This window comes from Molossus molossus, unplaced genomic scaffold (genome assembly GCF_014108415.1).
Source record: "Molossus molossus isolate mMolMol1 unplaced genomic scaffold, mMolMol1.p scaffold_m16_p_8, whole genome shotgun sequence".
NCBI lineage: Eukaryota > Metazoa > Chordata > Mammalia > Chiroptera > Molossidae > Molossus > Molossus molossus.
In genome coordinates, this window is record NW_023425402.1 from 24,569,353 (window position 1) to 24,586,650 (window position 17,298).

The following is a 17,298-nucleotide window of genomic DNA, read 5'->3' on the forward strand; positions in this document are numbered from 1 at the left end:
CCTTGCAGTAATTGTTCCAAATTTGTGAGATTTGCTTTTGTATAATTTCAGAAATATAAATGAACATGTATTTATAAAAGAGTTATTATATTACCTGTATATATTTCTTTCTCTCATTTGTAAGGCAGATGGACAGCCCAGAACTATAGTCAATTCTGGGGAATGACTTTAGAAGAAGGTTTCAAACATCGTCTAGGCACCTTGCCGCCCAGCCCCGTGCTTCTGAGCATGAACGAAGTGACAGTAAGTGTTTTCCTCTGGAACTTGTGTATGTGTGTGTGTGTGCCTGTTTGTGTGTGTACAGGTGTGCATGTGTGTGCATTTCAAGTGATTTTAAGAAATAAAAAATATTGAGTTCTGAGCTTTCAGATTTATAATTTTGTCATATTAATAAAAAACCTTTCCCAAAATGGTTGTTACAGCCCTCAAAATTGCATTTAGAGTTTTAAAGTTTATTCATATCAATTAGATATAGTCTCCTATCTTCAAGAACAATTGTGTGTTCATTTGCATTGCCAATGATTTCATAGAAATTCATGTTTCTGATTATTGGCTGTTTAGTGACTCAGTGCTTAAGAAAGGGTCCTTATGTCTTTTTAAACAATAAGCAAAGTTATTCTGTGAATTAGTCTCTTGAACTCTCCATTATCACATGAGGATAAAATAAATGCCAATAACTGCAGACATGTATGCTCTGATGATTAATAAGTTTATCCTCAAAAAATCCTCAGTATTTCCATTGAAAGAACATCTTCAAATTTTGCCTGCTGGCCTGGCACACACCTTTGTGAGATTTCGTTTCCTAATGCTCTTACGCTTTGTACTATTGTATTGGTCTTCCCTTTCATTTTTAAGAGGTGTTTTCATCTGACAATAGGTATCTTGCCTAAAGAGACATCTACCTCTGTGATTATCACAGACTATAACTGCTAGAACTGCAGTTTGAGGTCGGAGATATGAGGCATCTCTCAGGCACACACACTTTGCAGCTGAGGTGTGATGGTATTCAAGGCCTACGAGCAAGTGCCCAGGGCAGGCTGGGCTCCCAGAGTGCTGAAATGAGGCTTCTTCACTGTGCAGTAAAGATACCTGTTCCTGGCTTCCTGCATGCTCTCAGCATCTGAGAGTAAACAGGGCTGTTGTTTGCTGTTGGATAAATTGTAAAGCCACGGGTTTCTTATTAGACATTTAATGTGCTTTGCTTTTGAGAGATGTAATTCCCTGAGTTGTTATTCCAATTCACATTCCACTAGCAGGGCCTTCTAAATTATAACTGGTATCAAAAAAGATAGTAATAGCTGCCATTTATCGAGGAGTTGTGTGTTAAGCACTCTTACAAGCACTTTCGCACATCATCTCATCTAATTCCCGCAGCAGCTTGGTGTAGTGGGTTCTATAATTATTCACATTTTCAAGACAAGGAAATGGAGATTGAGAGCAGTTAAGTCACACTGAGACTGAGAAGTGAAAAGCCACCACAAAATTACTTCAATTACAGAGCCAAGACATCTTAAAAGATCTGCCCCCAAAATAAGTCCCCAGAGTTCCGGTAGCATCAGGAAGTTCTGGCCTACCAAAATCCAAAATAGCAAAAAGCCTTTTAATCTTTGATCTAACGCTAACTTTAAGAAATGATGAGCTTAGATGTATTTTTGGATCTTTCCTGTAATCGGTAAGATATAAAATCTTTAGAGGTGTGACTCAGATTCATGAATTTTAGTAAAGTGTGTCATGGGTTGTAAAAGCTATTTTTTTCCCTGTTTTTTTTTCCCCCCCTTTTGTCCTCATCTGGGAAAAAAAAGAAAAAAGAAAAACAGAATCGTTTAAGAAAATAATAAATTTATATCTTTATAAGGATTTCTCTTTCCCCTGCTTTTATTGAGGGTCCTGGTCACATATTGAGTGTCTATACTACATTTTCTCTGCACTATTTCTAACATTTTCTTTTTAAGTTTTAATTTTTGCAATTTGGAATATTTTATATTCTAGAGAAAATGGGTGCATTTCTTTCCCAAGTTGCTATCTACCGTATCACAGAAAAAAATATTTAATTCTAAATCATTATTGACTGCTGGGGTTTGTTGGCAAAAAGTCACTGTGGTGATATTAAAAAAAAATCTTAGTAATCAGTAGTTTGGGAGAATTTAACTAACCTAATGCTATGAATTAATGTAATATAGCAGCCTAGTAATTCCAGGAAAGTAATAAGGAAAATTTGGTTGATCTGTAAGAGCTCCATTATCTACTTATGATGTAAGGCAAGGAAGTAGCTTTTTCTTTCTAGGGCACAGTGGCTTGAAGACTGAGGGGTCTTACAAAAGTTTTTTAGTGTTGGCATTGTCCTTATATCTGGTCAGATATAAGAAAATCAGAAATATAATTACTTCTAGGGAGAACATGAAGTTAATATGAACTGAAGTACACTGGTAACTACAGGAAGAGCTAAAAAAACAAGTTAGTTCTTAGTCTGGTGACTACATCGAAAATACCTCCAGTACATCCAATTGCCTCTGAGTACATTGAAAATGAATTATTTTTCTATATGTTTCTGCATAACTCTCTCCCCAGCCTCCAACTGTTTCCAATTTTTTTTTATACCATTTTCAGCATAAGATGGTCTATATGTACAGTTAGGGTAGGCAGTTTACAATAGTGGTAATGATTTTGCTGAGAAAATTCACCGTGTCCCTACCCCAAAACATCTCCCTTTCCTTGACCCCATTACGTGGTTGCAAGCTGGGTTTCATGACATCCTTTCATCCTGGGTGGGAAAGATCAGCGATGAGTCATCACTGGTTCCTCTGAAAGCTCTTGTCTTCCCTGCCTGGTTTCCTGGATTCATCCCTTGGCTTCGGTCACTGTTCCCAGAATGTGCTTGCTGAGGATGAGTAAGAGGAATATCAATAGGTATTGTACAGAGAGCTCCACGGTCATATACATACGGAAAGTCTGTTTCATCTGTAGGAATCAGTTTACTTGAAATACATTTTTGTAACGTGTGCTTAGTAATAATGAGGAATAGAAAGGTGTTGATTGCAGCAGATCCAAAACAGGTAATTTAAGGATTTTAGAAAGCCCTTCCTGGACGGCAGTCCTAAATGAAGACAGACAAAAGGAAACACAAACTTACTGTTCTCTCTGGATGCAAGCAGAGCGGATGAAAACAGTTTGAAAAAAAAGGGAGAGAAAGAAGCCTGAGAGGGACCCTGCCGAGCTTCTTTCTGTGTATGAAGACGCACTTCACCCACTTTAGGGTTATGTCTAGTATCAGGCCTACAAATGCTGGCCGATTGCTTCATGCTTAAAATTTTCCTGAAAGGGTTGTCTTGAGATTGTTCAAAATCATGTCTTGATTGTCCAGCTCAATTCAAATTGTTCTACACTATAAATGTTAGGAACAATGGAATGAATCAGCATTCTGCCTCAGTCCAATGGAACTTTGTATGTTGTATGGTTAGATTCACAAAGGGACTGACTGGGAGCAGTCCTTCAAGAACTAGAGCTCCCCACCAGAACTTCGAATTCTGCTCATTGAGCCTTTTGTCTCCTTATGGTAAAAGAAGGCTATGACATGGTTGTACATTATATCTTCCTTCTGAAGATTCACACTATTCATTAGTATGTTGAACACACTGAGAATCCTTATTCCAACCTTTTTTTTTTAACCTAGTGTTTCCTAAATTCATGGATCTGAGAATCTTTTTTGTTTGTTTGTTTGTTTATAATGATTATTAATCTTCCCAGAGATTTAGGCTCCATAAAATACACTTTAGGAAATGCTAATTTTAGCTAGACTATTGAAATAAGAACATTGGAGGGAGCAAAAGCATATTCATATAAAATAGAATATTCTCAGTGTTTCAGAAAGAAAACAATGGAGCCAACTAGTTATTATGACTGTGTGCAAAACTGGCATTGACTGAGGTCCTCTTCAGCCAGCAGACACATCATAGTTGAAGCCTGTTAATAGGCATGTGTAAGACAGTGTGTTTACCCATGTGGCACCATTTCATATACTGGACAGCCAGTGTGCTTAGGTTTCAATTGGGTTCTCCACTTATTGCCTCAGTTTCCTCCTCTGTGAAATGATGATAGCAGTAGTTCCTAGTTCTTAGGGTAGCAAGATTTTCATGAAACACGAAATGAGGAGTGCTCAGCACAGCACTTAGATGAAAGTTGTTCTTTATGTCTTGGATTAGCCTTAGGAGAATAGCAGGATTCTAAAATAGGCCAATTCTCTAAGCACTACATGATCCAAAGCTTTATCATTTGGAGCATTTTATTTGATAAAGAGAGGTAAAGCTCTGGATTTATTGGCCCTGATGGAGTTTACATATTTCTGGTGAACCTGAAAGTTCTTCTATGCCGCAAATCAAATAAAATCAAATCATAGCAAAGCAAATCTAATCAAATCAACTCTGTACATGAATATTTTTTTCATGTATAATATTCAAGCACTTTTTAATTTAGGAAATAACTTCAGAGAGCTTCACTATGTGGCCCTGGTCGGTGTGGCTCAGTTGGTTGGAGCATCATCCTATACACTGAAGGGGCTGCAGGTTCAATTTCTAGTCAGGGCACAAACCCATGTTGTAAGCTTGATCCCTGAATCCTGGTTGGGGCATGTGTGGGAAGGCAAGGCACCTGACTGATGTTTCTCTCTCACATCAATGTTTCTTTTTCTGTCTCTCTCCCATACTCTCTAACATCAATAGGTATGTCCGTGGGTAAGAATTAAAAAAAACACACAAAAAAACTTCACTGTGTTATGTTCTATTATAAATATTATAAGTATTTTGAATAAAAATGCTATTTTCAAATAAAAGTGGGGAAATTAAGAGGTTTTTTTTTCTGTACTTAGTCACTTAAAAAACTTTCAAAATAGTTCTGTTGGTGCTGATTCTCCAGGGAGAACATAAATGTTAATAAAAGCTATTACAGATAAGCATCACATCTAAGGTGAGGCTATTTGGACACTAAGAAAACATGAAGAAGCCTGGAATAATAATGTTACTGTACTATATTATATGGTATGAGATTGATGTATGTAAAATGTTCTAAAATATTTTATCAACCTCATAGCTCACCCAATAGAAATGACTTCAGTGTGTTTTAGTGGCATTACTAACAAAGGAAAAATAATGTTTTGTTCTATGACATGTTGAAAGTTAAGGTAAAATAATATTTTATGTATTATGTAATAACTTTTAAAGCCATTGATCAGTGAGGTTAGAAATACAAATTTATTTAATAAGCTGGATACAAATAGCATTTGATTAACTAGGTTTATTTCTCTAGTCTTTAGTTATAATAGGGGGCTCTGTTTTTTCCTTTCTGAAATACATTTCAATGATAGCAAAAACTGAGGGATGAGAAATACCTTTGGAAAATATCAAAGTGAATGATTATGAAGTCATTGTTTTACCTTTCATAGGTTCTTGAACATTTTAATGTGACTAGGAAGAACCCTGCCTGAACAAACATATTCCACTTGATCCTATTAATGTTTGTTTGTCACCTGTGTAAACCATGGCCTGTGCAGAAACCAGAACCCTGCCTAGAAAAGTGAAAAACACAGTTATATCATTATGTTCTTTATGTAATTTTGAACAGAATGACTGTTTTCCCCATAAAGTTGATATTTAACTCCCACATACATAAGGCAAATCACATTAGGCTTTTATAATAATTTCATAAAGGGCAGCAGGTGTCCAGGATGCTGCAGAACAGGGCTATGGCCAGACACCATGATGGAATCGTCAAGTCTTTATTTTCTTCATCTCATCTCAGAATCATCTCATCTGTGTAGGTGAAAGCCGGTTGTTCTTGATGTCTCTATGAGTTTTGGAACCCAAAGAGCATCAACGAATTACTTATGCCTTCTCAAGTTTCCGTCTTTTCTTTCTTTCCCTCCTTCTCAGAATGGAATCTCAGACCCTTCAGTACATACACACCCAGCCTCACTTTTTTTTTTCTGCTGAACTTGTGGCAGAATGAATGTCCTCTCTCTCAAATCCATTTCTGAGTTTTCTGCTTTATCTTTCTGTATTAGTCCCAGTCTGATGCACAACATTGTCAAATAATCAAACACCATGTGAACAACACTGAGAGCTGCATGAATCCCCACAAGACACATTTTTTTTAAAAAAGTTAAAATATATTATTTTTCTTTCTTTAGTAAATATTTAAGGGCTGCTAAAATTAGATTCCTGAGCTGATTTGTTGTGTTGATATTGCAGCCCCCTACTCTCTGGCCTCCCCAAGGCCTGGTCTATCTAGTCCATTCCATGGTTCTTCTCCAAGTTTATTCCCTGAAACACTAGTCCTTTGATCTGCTTCACAATAAGAATGATGTGAAATAAAATAAAGTGCTTTGCATTGGGTCATAAACGTTTACTAACATGAACATTATTTCAATTCTTTTAGCCTCACAACTCTTAGGTAGCTTATAAAATATATTGCAGAGAGGACAAAAATCTATTTAATTTTCAAAACCAGAGTTTCTCAGAACTGTTGGAATAATTAACTCCTTTTGTAATTATTGTTTACAATCCTGCAAAAATTGGCATTCTAAGAAAATCATTTTAGGAAATATCATAGTTCCTCAATTTCTAGATGCACACTTTCTTCACTTATTTACCCTCTGAAATTGGGATGTCTTACATTTGATGGTGTCCTTTGTTCATGAAATGTAGATTGCCCTAGCAACTTTCATGTCAGCTATGTGTGCTGTTTTAGCTATGATTAGGCTCATCTGAGAGTGACAAATATCCAAACTAACATAGAAATTGATCTTTTACCAACAAATCTGGAGGTAGGTATTCCTCCATTAGAGTTGCATTTCTTGGTGTTGGATACCAGGCTTCTTCCTTCTTGTTCTATTTTCCGATGCCTTCATGTCCAAGGTCATGCAATGGTTCAAGAAGGCTTCTCTCTGTTTATCTATAATACCCAAATTCCTACCAGCAGTGAAAGTAAAAAAGATTAATGAAAAGTAGTAAAAGGCCCTGGCCTGTTTGGCTCAGCAGTTAGAGCGTCAGCCCACAGACTGAAGCGTTCTGGGTTCAATTTCTGGTCAAGGGCATGTGCCTGTGTTGCAGGTTCAATCCCCGGCCCTGGTAGGGTTGTACAGGACACAACCAATTGATGTGTCTCTCTCACATCGATGTTTTTCTCTCTCTCTCTCCCCCTCTCCCCTCTCCCCTCTCCCCCTCTCTTCTACTCTCTCTAAAAATCAATGGAAAAATATCTTCAGATGAGAATTAACAATAACAACAAAGCAGTAAAGGAAGTTCTCAGGTACTTCCAATGATAGGCCAGAAGTTAGTAGTATGGCCACACCTAGTAGCCAAGGGGGGCTAGAGCATGGAGTCATTTTTCTAAGCTTGCATGTGCTGAACTAACATTGTTATTGCAATTAATGAAGGGAAAGCATATGAAGGGAGAAGGACTGGAGAGCTAGCTCTACCTGCTGCAGTGCGATCCCTGAATATCAATATTTACAAGAAGTAGATCATTAAAAAAATGACTATAAATAGAAACTAGAGATATAGCAAAGCACAACACTTTCAGAGTTAAGGCAGGAAGACAACTTTGTGAAAGATGAAATACTCATTTTGTCATTTGCAGCCAGAAAGTTAGCCCTTTTCTCTCCAAAATCAAGTAGTTCAGAAGAAATGTCTTGGTGTGCACGGCTTTGGATTGTGAGGGTCAGAACAGAATGGTATTCTCTGTTGCCTCCCTTTGTTTCTCCATTCATTCTGATTATCCAGATTTCAGTAGTGGAAAATGCAACCAGGGATACAGGGAATGATTCACAGTCGATATTGTGTAGTTATGGGCTTGTAGCAAGAGCTTCCAGAATGTCCAGAATTTGATTAGTTTGTACTCAAGCTGCTCTGTGATTATTTCCATTCTCTTTCAGAGATTTTGATAGAATTAATGCAGGAATTACTGTAAAATATTCTCATCTTAACCATTGCATTTAATTTTTATATTTGTTCCCAATATATCTTTAATCACTAATTTCTAAATGGAAATATTGAAGTAGGAAGATTGTTCAAATTTAACCTCAAATTTGAGTACTGTTTATTTGCAAATATAATTAGATTATAACTAAATCCCCCCCAACATTACAATTAAAATAATTAAAAATGTCCATATGTAATCATGTGAATCTTGTTAAAATACGTTATCTATTTATGCTACTGTCATTTGGAATTTTTGTCACTCTCAGCTGATCCTCTTGATCCTTATGCCTTATTAAGCTATCCTTTAACCAAAAACAAATAATCAAACACACATATTACTCAATGATGCCAGACTTCTATTACCAGTTTCTGAAAGCTGTTATTTATAAGCTCTTAAAACTATTCTCTTTAAATGTCAAGAAATCGATGGCATTCTTATACACCAATGATGAATTCACAGAAAGAGAAACTGAAAAAAAAATCCCATTTACCATCGTGGCAAAAAAATTAAGATACCTAGGAATAAATTTAACCAAAGAAGTAAAGGACCTATATGCAGAAAACTATAGGGCATTGAAAAAAAATAGAGGAATATATTAAAAAGTGGAAGCACATACCTTGTTCATGGATTGGAAGAATTAACATCATTCAAATGTCCACATTACCCAAAGCAATCTATAGATTCAATGCAATCCCCATCAAAATACCAGCGACATATTTCACAGAACTAGAACAAATACTTCAAAAGTTCATATGAAACCAAAAAAGACCCTGAATAGCCACAGCAATCTTGAAAAAAAAAGAACAAAGAAGGTAGGATCACAATACCAGTTAACAGGTTATACTACAAAGCTACTATAATCAAAACAGAATGGTACTGGCATAAGAACAGGCATATAGACCAGTGGAACAGAACAGAGAATCCTGAAATTGACACAAGACATTATGCTCAATTAATATTTGACAAAGTTGGCAAGAGCATACAATGGCGTAAAGACAGCCTCTTTAATAAATGGTGTTGGGAAAATTGGACAGCTACATGCAAAAAAATGAAACTAGACCATCAACTTACACCATACACAAAAATAAGTTCAAAATGAATAAAAGACTTAAATGTGACTCATGAATCTATACAAATCCTAGAAGAAAATGTAGGCAACAAAATTTTGGACATCATATGCAGCAGAATTTTCACTGATACATCACCTAAGGCAATAGAAACAAAGGAAAAAATGAACACATGGGACTACATCAAACTCAAAAGTTTCTGCACAGCAAAAGAAACAACCATCAAAATGGAAAGGCAACCCACTGTATGGGAGAGCATCATTGCCAATGACACATCAAATAAGGGTTAATTTCCAAAATATATAGAGTACTCATACAACTCAACAAAAGAAAGACAAAGAACCCAATTAAAAAATGGGCAGAGGAGCTAAATAGACACCTCTCCAAACAGGACATACAAATGGCCAAGAGACATATGAAGAAATGCTCAACATCACTAATCATCAGAGAGATGCAAATTAAAACAACAATGAGGTATCACCTCACACCTGTCAGAATGGCTGCCATCAACAAATCATCAAACAACAAGTGTTGGTGAGGGTGTGGAGAAAAGGTGACTCTAGTATACTGCTGGTGGGAATGCAGACTGGTGCAGCCACTATGGAAAACACTATGGTGTTACCTCAAAAAGTTAAAAATTGATTTGCCATTTGACCTAGTGATCCCACTTCTAGGAATATACCCTAAGAAACCTGAAACACCAATCAGAAAGAATATATGTACCCCCATGTTCATAGCAGCACTATTTACAATAGCTAAGATCTGAAAACAGCCCAAGTGTCCATCAGTAGACAAATGGATAAAAAAGCTGTGGTACATATACACAATGGAGGTCTATGCAGCTGTAAGAAAGAAAGATCTCTTATCCTTTGAGACGACATGGAGGGACCTGGACAGTATTATCCTAAGTGAAAGAAGCCAAGCAGAAAAAGACAAATATCACATGATCTCACTTATTTGTGGAATATAATGAACATAACAGTCTGAGGAATAGGGTAGACCGAGAGACGTGGAAGTAGGGTACAGACTGACAACCCTCAGAAGAGGGAGTGGTGGGGGGAGTGAAGATATAAACCACAGAACTTATATGCATGTAAACATAACCAATGGACATGGACAACAAAGCCGGGAATGGGGTGGGAGGGCATAGGGAGGAGGGTGTCAATGGGGTAAAAAAGGAGAAACATTTGTAACAAAAATAAAATAAATAAATCAATAAAAAATAAAGTAGCTTACACAAAACAAACCAAACTACTACTTGTGGAATTTTGGTGTAGTATTAAAGAAAGATATCCAGTTATCTGCAGTCTATTAAAACATTTCTCTTTTCCAATGTAAAAAAACAAACAACAAACTATTCACTTTAGAGGAAAATTATGTAATAATTAATAAAATAATAGTAATTATATAATTATAGTAGTGATAGTGAGATATAAAATTTCCTCTGTGTTCACTATATCAGATTATCAAATATTGTAAGTCAAATAAAATTGAAAGCTAATATATATCCATTGGACCTCAAATCTTATGGGCTTATTTTTAGGAAAAGCAATATTAAATGTGTGATAAAAAAATAAAAAATCTTGAAAGATGCCCTGGCTGGTTTGGCTCAGCGGTTAGAGCGTCGGCCTGTGGTCCAGAGAGACCCAGGTTCGGTTCCTGCTAAGGGCATATACCTCGGTTGCAGTTTGCTCCCTCCCTGAGGGTGGCAACCACTCGATGTGTCCCTTTCATATCGATTTTTCTCTTTCTTTCTCTCTCTCTTCCTCTCTCTCCCTCCCACTTCATCTGAACAAAAACCAAAAAACAAAAGGCAAAAATATCCTCGGAGTGAGGATAAAAAAAAAAATCTTGAAAGATCTAATATGCAAGCTTCATGAATTGATCTGGCTTAGTGGATTGTTAAAAATGTTTTTAATAAAAATGTTGTTTTGGCCCTGGCCAGTTTGGCTCAGCGGTTAGAGCATCAGCCTGCGGTCCAGAGAGACCAGGGTTCGGTTCCCACTAAGGGCATGTACCTCGGTTGCAGTTTGTCCCCGGCCCTGGTTGGGTTGTGTGGGAGGCAACCACTCAATGTGTCCCTTTCACGTCAATGTTTCTCTCTCTCTCCCTCCCACTCTATCTGAACAAAAAATGGAAAACTCCTCGTCCTCGGGCGAGGATTAAAAAAAAAGATTAAAAAAAAAATGTTATTTTGTTTGTTTTTCTATTGCCTTAGATTATTGAGAAGAACTAGTTGATTATATTTTTTATTTTTGAACAATACATCATGAAAGCAAACAAACAAACAAAAAATTATTATTATTATTATTTAACTTAATGAGCCCACAGGGAGAAAACTAATTTTTTTAAAAATATTAATTTACCATATAGATAGGTATCTTCTTATTACCAGGTGTGTATTGACTACTTCCCATGCACAGAGCTCTCTGCTAGGCTTTGGAATGTGGGAGTCAAATTCTAAATAACTCAACCCTGCTGATGTATGTTTGAAGTAATGGTTATATTTTTATTGCCTCAACAGAGAAGGGAAATATCCTAGCTCTGTTGTTAAATAGAAATTTTGAAGTGATAAATTAAAATAACTGATACTTTTTTAGGGAAACTTGAGGCAACTTAGTATTATAAATGTTTAAAAGTACATTCATAAGCCAATAATAAAACTGGAAGATAGGATTGCATAAGAAATGTGGACAGTAGTCCCCCTTTACCCACCAGGAATATGTTCTAAGACCCCTTGTGGATGCCTAAAAGCATGAATAGTACCGGACCTTGTATATGCTATATTTTTGCTATACAAAAATTCCCTTGATAAAATTTAATTTATAAATTAGGCACAGCAAGAGATTAACAAAAATAACTAACAAGATAGAACAATTTATAGCAATGTACTGTAACAAAACTTTTGTGAATGTGATCTCTGTCTTCTCTCTGATAACTGATCTGATTACCAGGATGGCTACTAAGTGACTAAACAGGTGGGGAGCATATACTGCGTAGAGACACTGCACAAAGGGATGATGCACATCACGGGTGGAATGGAGCAGGGCAGTACAGGATTTCATGGCCCTATTCAGAAGAGCATGCAAACCAAAACTTATGAGTTGTTTATTTCTGGAATTTTTTTGGACCGTAGTTAATCTCAGGTAACCATGTAATATTTTCAAACCATGGTTAACCTTGGGTAACTGAAACTGCAGAAAGCAAAACCACTGACAAGGAGGGGCTATTTCTTTCTCAGTTAGAAAGACTCCTTTGGAGAGTGACGCTATGTCTCTGAAACTGCCTACTCAGAGCAGTAAATTTATTCTGGTCCAACTATAAGTTTTAGCAATGTGGTCAAAATAATGGCTAATTATACAAAAACTCCTGGATTCCTATGATACTGCTCTTCAGGCTATCGTGCAGACAGCCTACTGTGATCTGCTTAATGTTTTCTGTACTTTTATTCCATCCTTTAACAGCAGTGTCTTTAGTAATGGAAATCAGGACTTAATAACTTTTTCATCAGGTGATAATTATTTAAATAAAGATGGAACTTTCTCATTAAATTTCAAATTTATAAATATTTTCTTTCTTTTTGTAAACTAAATTTATTGGGGTGACATTAGTTAACAAGATTATATAGGTTGCGAGTGTAAACCTCTGTGATACATGATCTGTATATTGCACTGTGTGTCCACCACCCAAAGTCAAATAATCTTCCATCACCATGTATTTGCCCCCCTTTACCTTTCACTGCCTTCCCAGCCCCTTCTCCATGGTAACCACCATACTGTTTTCTATGTCTATGAGTTTCAGTTTTATATCCCACATATGAGTGAAATCATATGGTTCTTAGCTTTTTATAACTCACTTTGCTTAGCATTATATTCTTAAGGTCCATCAATGTTGTTGCAAAGGGCAGTATTTTATCTTTTCTTATGGATGAATAGTATTCCATAGTATATATGTACCACATATTCTGTATCCAATCCTCTATCAAAAAACATCTGGGTTGTCTCCATATCTTGTCCACCATAATAATGCTGCAGTGAACACAGGGATGTGTGTATCTTTGTGAATAAGTGTTTTCAAATTTTTGGGGGTGAATACCCAGAAGAAGGATTGCTGGGTCATATGATATATTTATTCTTAATTTTTTGAGGAATCTCCATACTCTTTTCCATAGTGGCAGTACCAGCTTACATTCCCACCAGCAGTGAATGAGGGTTCCTTTTTCTCCACACCCTTTCCAACACTTGTTATTATCTGTCTTGTTGATAATAGCCATTCTAACAGGTGTGAGATGGTATCTCATTGTAGTTTGATTTGCATATTCTTAATAGTTAGTGAAGTTGAACACCTTTCCATATATTTGTATGTGTTCTTGGGAGAAGTGTTTATTTAGGTCCTCCGACCATTTTTTTAATTGGACTGTTTGTTTAGTGTTGAGTTGTATGGGTTCTTTATATTTTAGATATTAACCCCTTGTTGAACCTGTTGTTTGCAAATATCATCTCCCATTTTGGTTGGCTGCCTTTTTGTTTTGTTGTTGGTTCTGTGAAGAAGCTTTTTAGTTTGATATGGTCCCATTCATTTATTTTTGCCTTTACTTCTCTTGACTTTGGGGTCAAATTCATAAAATGTTCTCTAAGATGAAAGTCTATAAGTTTACTACCTATGTTTTCTTCTAGGTAATTTATTGTTTCAGATCTTATATTCGTGTCTTTGATACATTTTGAATTAATTTTTGTACATGGGGCCAATCTGCTACTCTGTGCCTCTTTATTGGTGAATTCAGTCTATTTACACTTGGGGTAATTATTGATGTGTGAGAATTCCCTATAGTCATTTTTTGTTTTCTGATAGCTCAAACTTATAAATATTTTGAAGGAACACCTTTTGAAACAGACATGTAAATTCTCCACTTTACTTTAGTCTTTAAAGATATTACATACTTATCAGGAGTAATTTTGCTTGCAGAATATTGGCTCAGTAACCTGACTTCTTCAATGCACAATTTAAAACATATTTATTTATTTATTTTTGTTCAGATAGAGTAGAAGGGAAAGAGAGGAAGAGAGAGAGAAACATCAATGTGAAAGGGACACATCGAGTGGCTGCCACCCGCACGACCCAACCACAGCCGGGGACAAACTGCAACCGAGGTACATACCCTTAGCGGGAACCGAACCCGGGTCTCTCGGGACTGCAGGCTGACGCTCTAACCGCTGAGCCAAACAATTAAAAACTTTTAAATAAGCAGAATTTAGGTTTCACAGACATTTTACCTCTGTTGCAAAGTATTTGTGTATTCCTGATAAAATAGAGGAATGATAAATGGAAATTAGTGTTAAGAATTTTAAAACCTGGATCTAGTTTCATTGTTATTTCTTATTTAACAGAGAGGCCTTAGCATATTATTTTAGTTTTAGAAATTTGTTTACATATTAAAAATATAGCGTGATTAATTACCCTGATTATATTAGAGCTATTGGGAAGACAAAATAAAATATTGAGTATTAAAATACTTTAAAAACTTTAAAACAGTCTCAAAACTTATTCATGTGTCTGTGAATATGTATGTATACATGTGATAAAAATAATAGATCCTTATTTGGTTTGAGTTCTGGTTATTTATGGAAGTGAAAGTTATCACTCTTTAGAAAAGTTTGGGAAAGAACAGGACATTGTGTTTTAGATTTTCTTTGAGTGACATGAACAGAACAAGGTCTATAGCATTTAATTTACTTTCTTGGAAAGAAAGCAGCTGAAAATTGACTCCGTCAGGACTTTAACATGGGCTCTTAAGACATAATGGTATTGTATATTTGGCATTACACACTTCCTGAAGTCCTTTTTAATCTTCAAAGATTTTATAAATGTCAACCAATTTGCCCCAGTTTTGTTTCCCAATAATTGGTGAAAATTTGGTGTTCCTTGGGACTTCAAGTGTGTTAACACAAATTGCCACAAATGCATTGTTTCAAAATTAATTTCATGTAGAATCATACACATTCTCCAATGTAGGAGAGACATAAATCTAAACATTAATTTATGAGGCCAGATTTAAATAACAGCATTCGGTCTTTCACAAGGATGACCAAAATTCTGATTTAAGATGGCACACATTGGCTGAAATTAATGTACTGTGCGATAACCCAGAAAAAGCATTCTGTGTATTACTGTTATTATTTTGTACTAAGTTATAATTCCCCACATTGAATTGCCATTTTTAAACATATGTGAATTAGAAATCGTACACAACTAATGCTTTTTGGGGATATCATTGAGAAAACTTGAATGTACAAAATTTTAAAAATGATAAACATCATAAAAGGACATGGAATTGTCTTATAATGGCTATTGGGATACATTTGAAAAAATCTGACACATCTGTCTCTTCTGCTTTTTTAGGCTCCTTTACCTGCAGTAACAGATCTTCCAGAGTTTTTTGTTGCTTCTTACAAATGGCCTGGATGGACTCACGGCCCATTGGATCAAAAAAATTGTGCTGCATCATGGGCTTTTTCCACTGCAAGTAATAAAGTCATTTTAATTACTTCCTTATAAATTCTCCCTTTGACTCTAGGTCCTGGGACAGTAATGAAAAGGTTTTAAAATAAAGAATATTTAAATATTAACATTTGGTTAATTAAAATAAAATTTTATTCTTCAGAGAAAGCAACCTAAAGATTATATAAAAATCTATTTTACTCTGCACATTGGTTTGTAGGGCTTAATCTTAAATAGAGAGTAAATTAAAAGAGAGCAATGAAAAAAAGTTGCCAAATTTGTTTGTCCTTTGAGAGTCAAGGACAGATAACAAGAGTTTAATTTTCCTTTTCATTCTTTATATAATACTAAGATACATAAATTCTTTTCTTTTAAAAATACTTAAAAAAATAAATTGGTAAACTGATTTGATATAAAGTAAGACCAGAATTAACTGATAATGGATTAAAAGGATTTAATCTCATTTTAGATAAAAACAAATATATAGAATCTGAGTCCAAAGTAATATAACTGGTCTTTTAATAAGACTAATTTCCAAATGAGTGTTGCCAATCATTTAGAAGTATAACAGTACATCTTTTACAGCTATTTTTGTATAAGTTCTCAAGTCCAGTAAATCAATACTCAAGTTAATAGCAAGAGTTGGTCTCCAAATTATCCTCAAAGGAGTGTTTGTTGTATTCCAGCTATTACATTGACACTAACACAATATTTATTGGCTGCTATCAAAAATCTTCATAAAACTATGCCCTAAGCTTTGAAGGTAATTGCAAAAGAGTACTCAAATACAGTCTAAGCACTGAAAGCATTATGAAATAAGTACATAGGCTCTTAGAGGAGCCAACTCTGAAGGGGGGGCATTCCTTCGGACAGAGAAGTGCTGACATCTTTGTGTAAATATTATTACTTTATAGTATCAGTTAGTTTGTTCTAGAAATAATGCCAATAGCCAAGGTCAGCTCTGGAGTGGCGTCTGCTGTTAACTTGATGCTACTGCCTACTCCCTCCATATAAATCTTCCCTGACTCTCTGATATTTGTCCTCACTGCATTAGGGGTTTACAGGGGGAACTCTTTGAGCCCTGTTCCAGATGGGTGGAGAGAGATTTAATCAGATATTTTTAATCAGTCATTTTATATTCATGTGATTAATATATTACACCTCCTAGGTGATATATAAGCATTTGCCTTAACTTTGCGCTAGACCAGTATTTCTGAAGATGTCTTAGGAAAGATGGTGGTGGTGAAATGGTGAGAGTAAACTTGCTAGGCAATTAGAACAGTGTGTTCTGGGGTCCCTAGGTCATAGGCCCATAGAAGGCCTCAGCATAGGCCTAAGTCTGCATTTGTACCCCAATAGAGAGAGTTTTCAACACTTTCAGGGTTTCAGAGGATACGGTTTTGTGTCCTGTGTGTTCAGCATGGAAAATTGGGCTGATGCTATTTTAAAAAATGTGTTAGGTAAAGAAAAAAAAGAAACTAGGTTCTTGTAAAGCTCTAGAAAATCACATCACGAAGTAGTAGTTAAAATAACAAAAGTTGTCTTTCGAAGGAGCCAAAAGCTATAAAATGGAATAAATAATACATTGAAATATATACATGCATACATAGATCAATAGTCATTCAGTCAAATTAAATTCCAGCAAAACATCAGAAAGCTGGAGGTGCAAGCTGAAAACGGGGGGAATGAGACAAGCCACAGAGCAAAGTTGGAGACAGAATAAAATAAGCAGAGAAAATAACACAGTGTGTCTCAGAGGTAA

At 35.7% G+C, this 17,298-nt stretch overlaps 1 protein-coding gene across 1 annotated transcript in view; it reads left to right on the forward strand.

Annotated features, from left to right (window-relative positions):
* TINAG (tubulointerstitial nephritis antigen) overlaps nt 1-17,298 on the forward strand; it is an 89,033-nt gene that overhangs the window by 12,536 nt on the left and 59,199 nt on the right. Inside the window, exons 4-5 of the mRNA XM_036248951.1 lie at nt 129-243; nt 15,438-15,561. Of these exons, the coding sequence (XP_036104844.1) occupies nt 129-243; nt 15,438-15,561 (239 nt within the window). The remainder of the gene's footprint in view (nt 1-128; nt 244-15,437; nt 15,562-17,298) is intronic.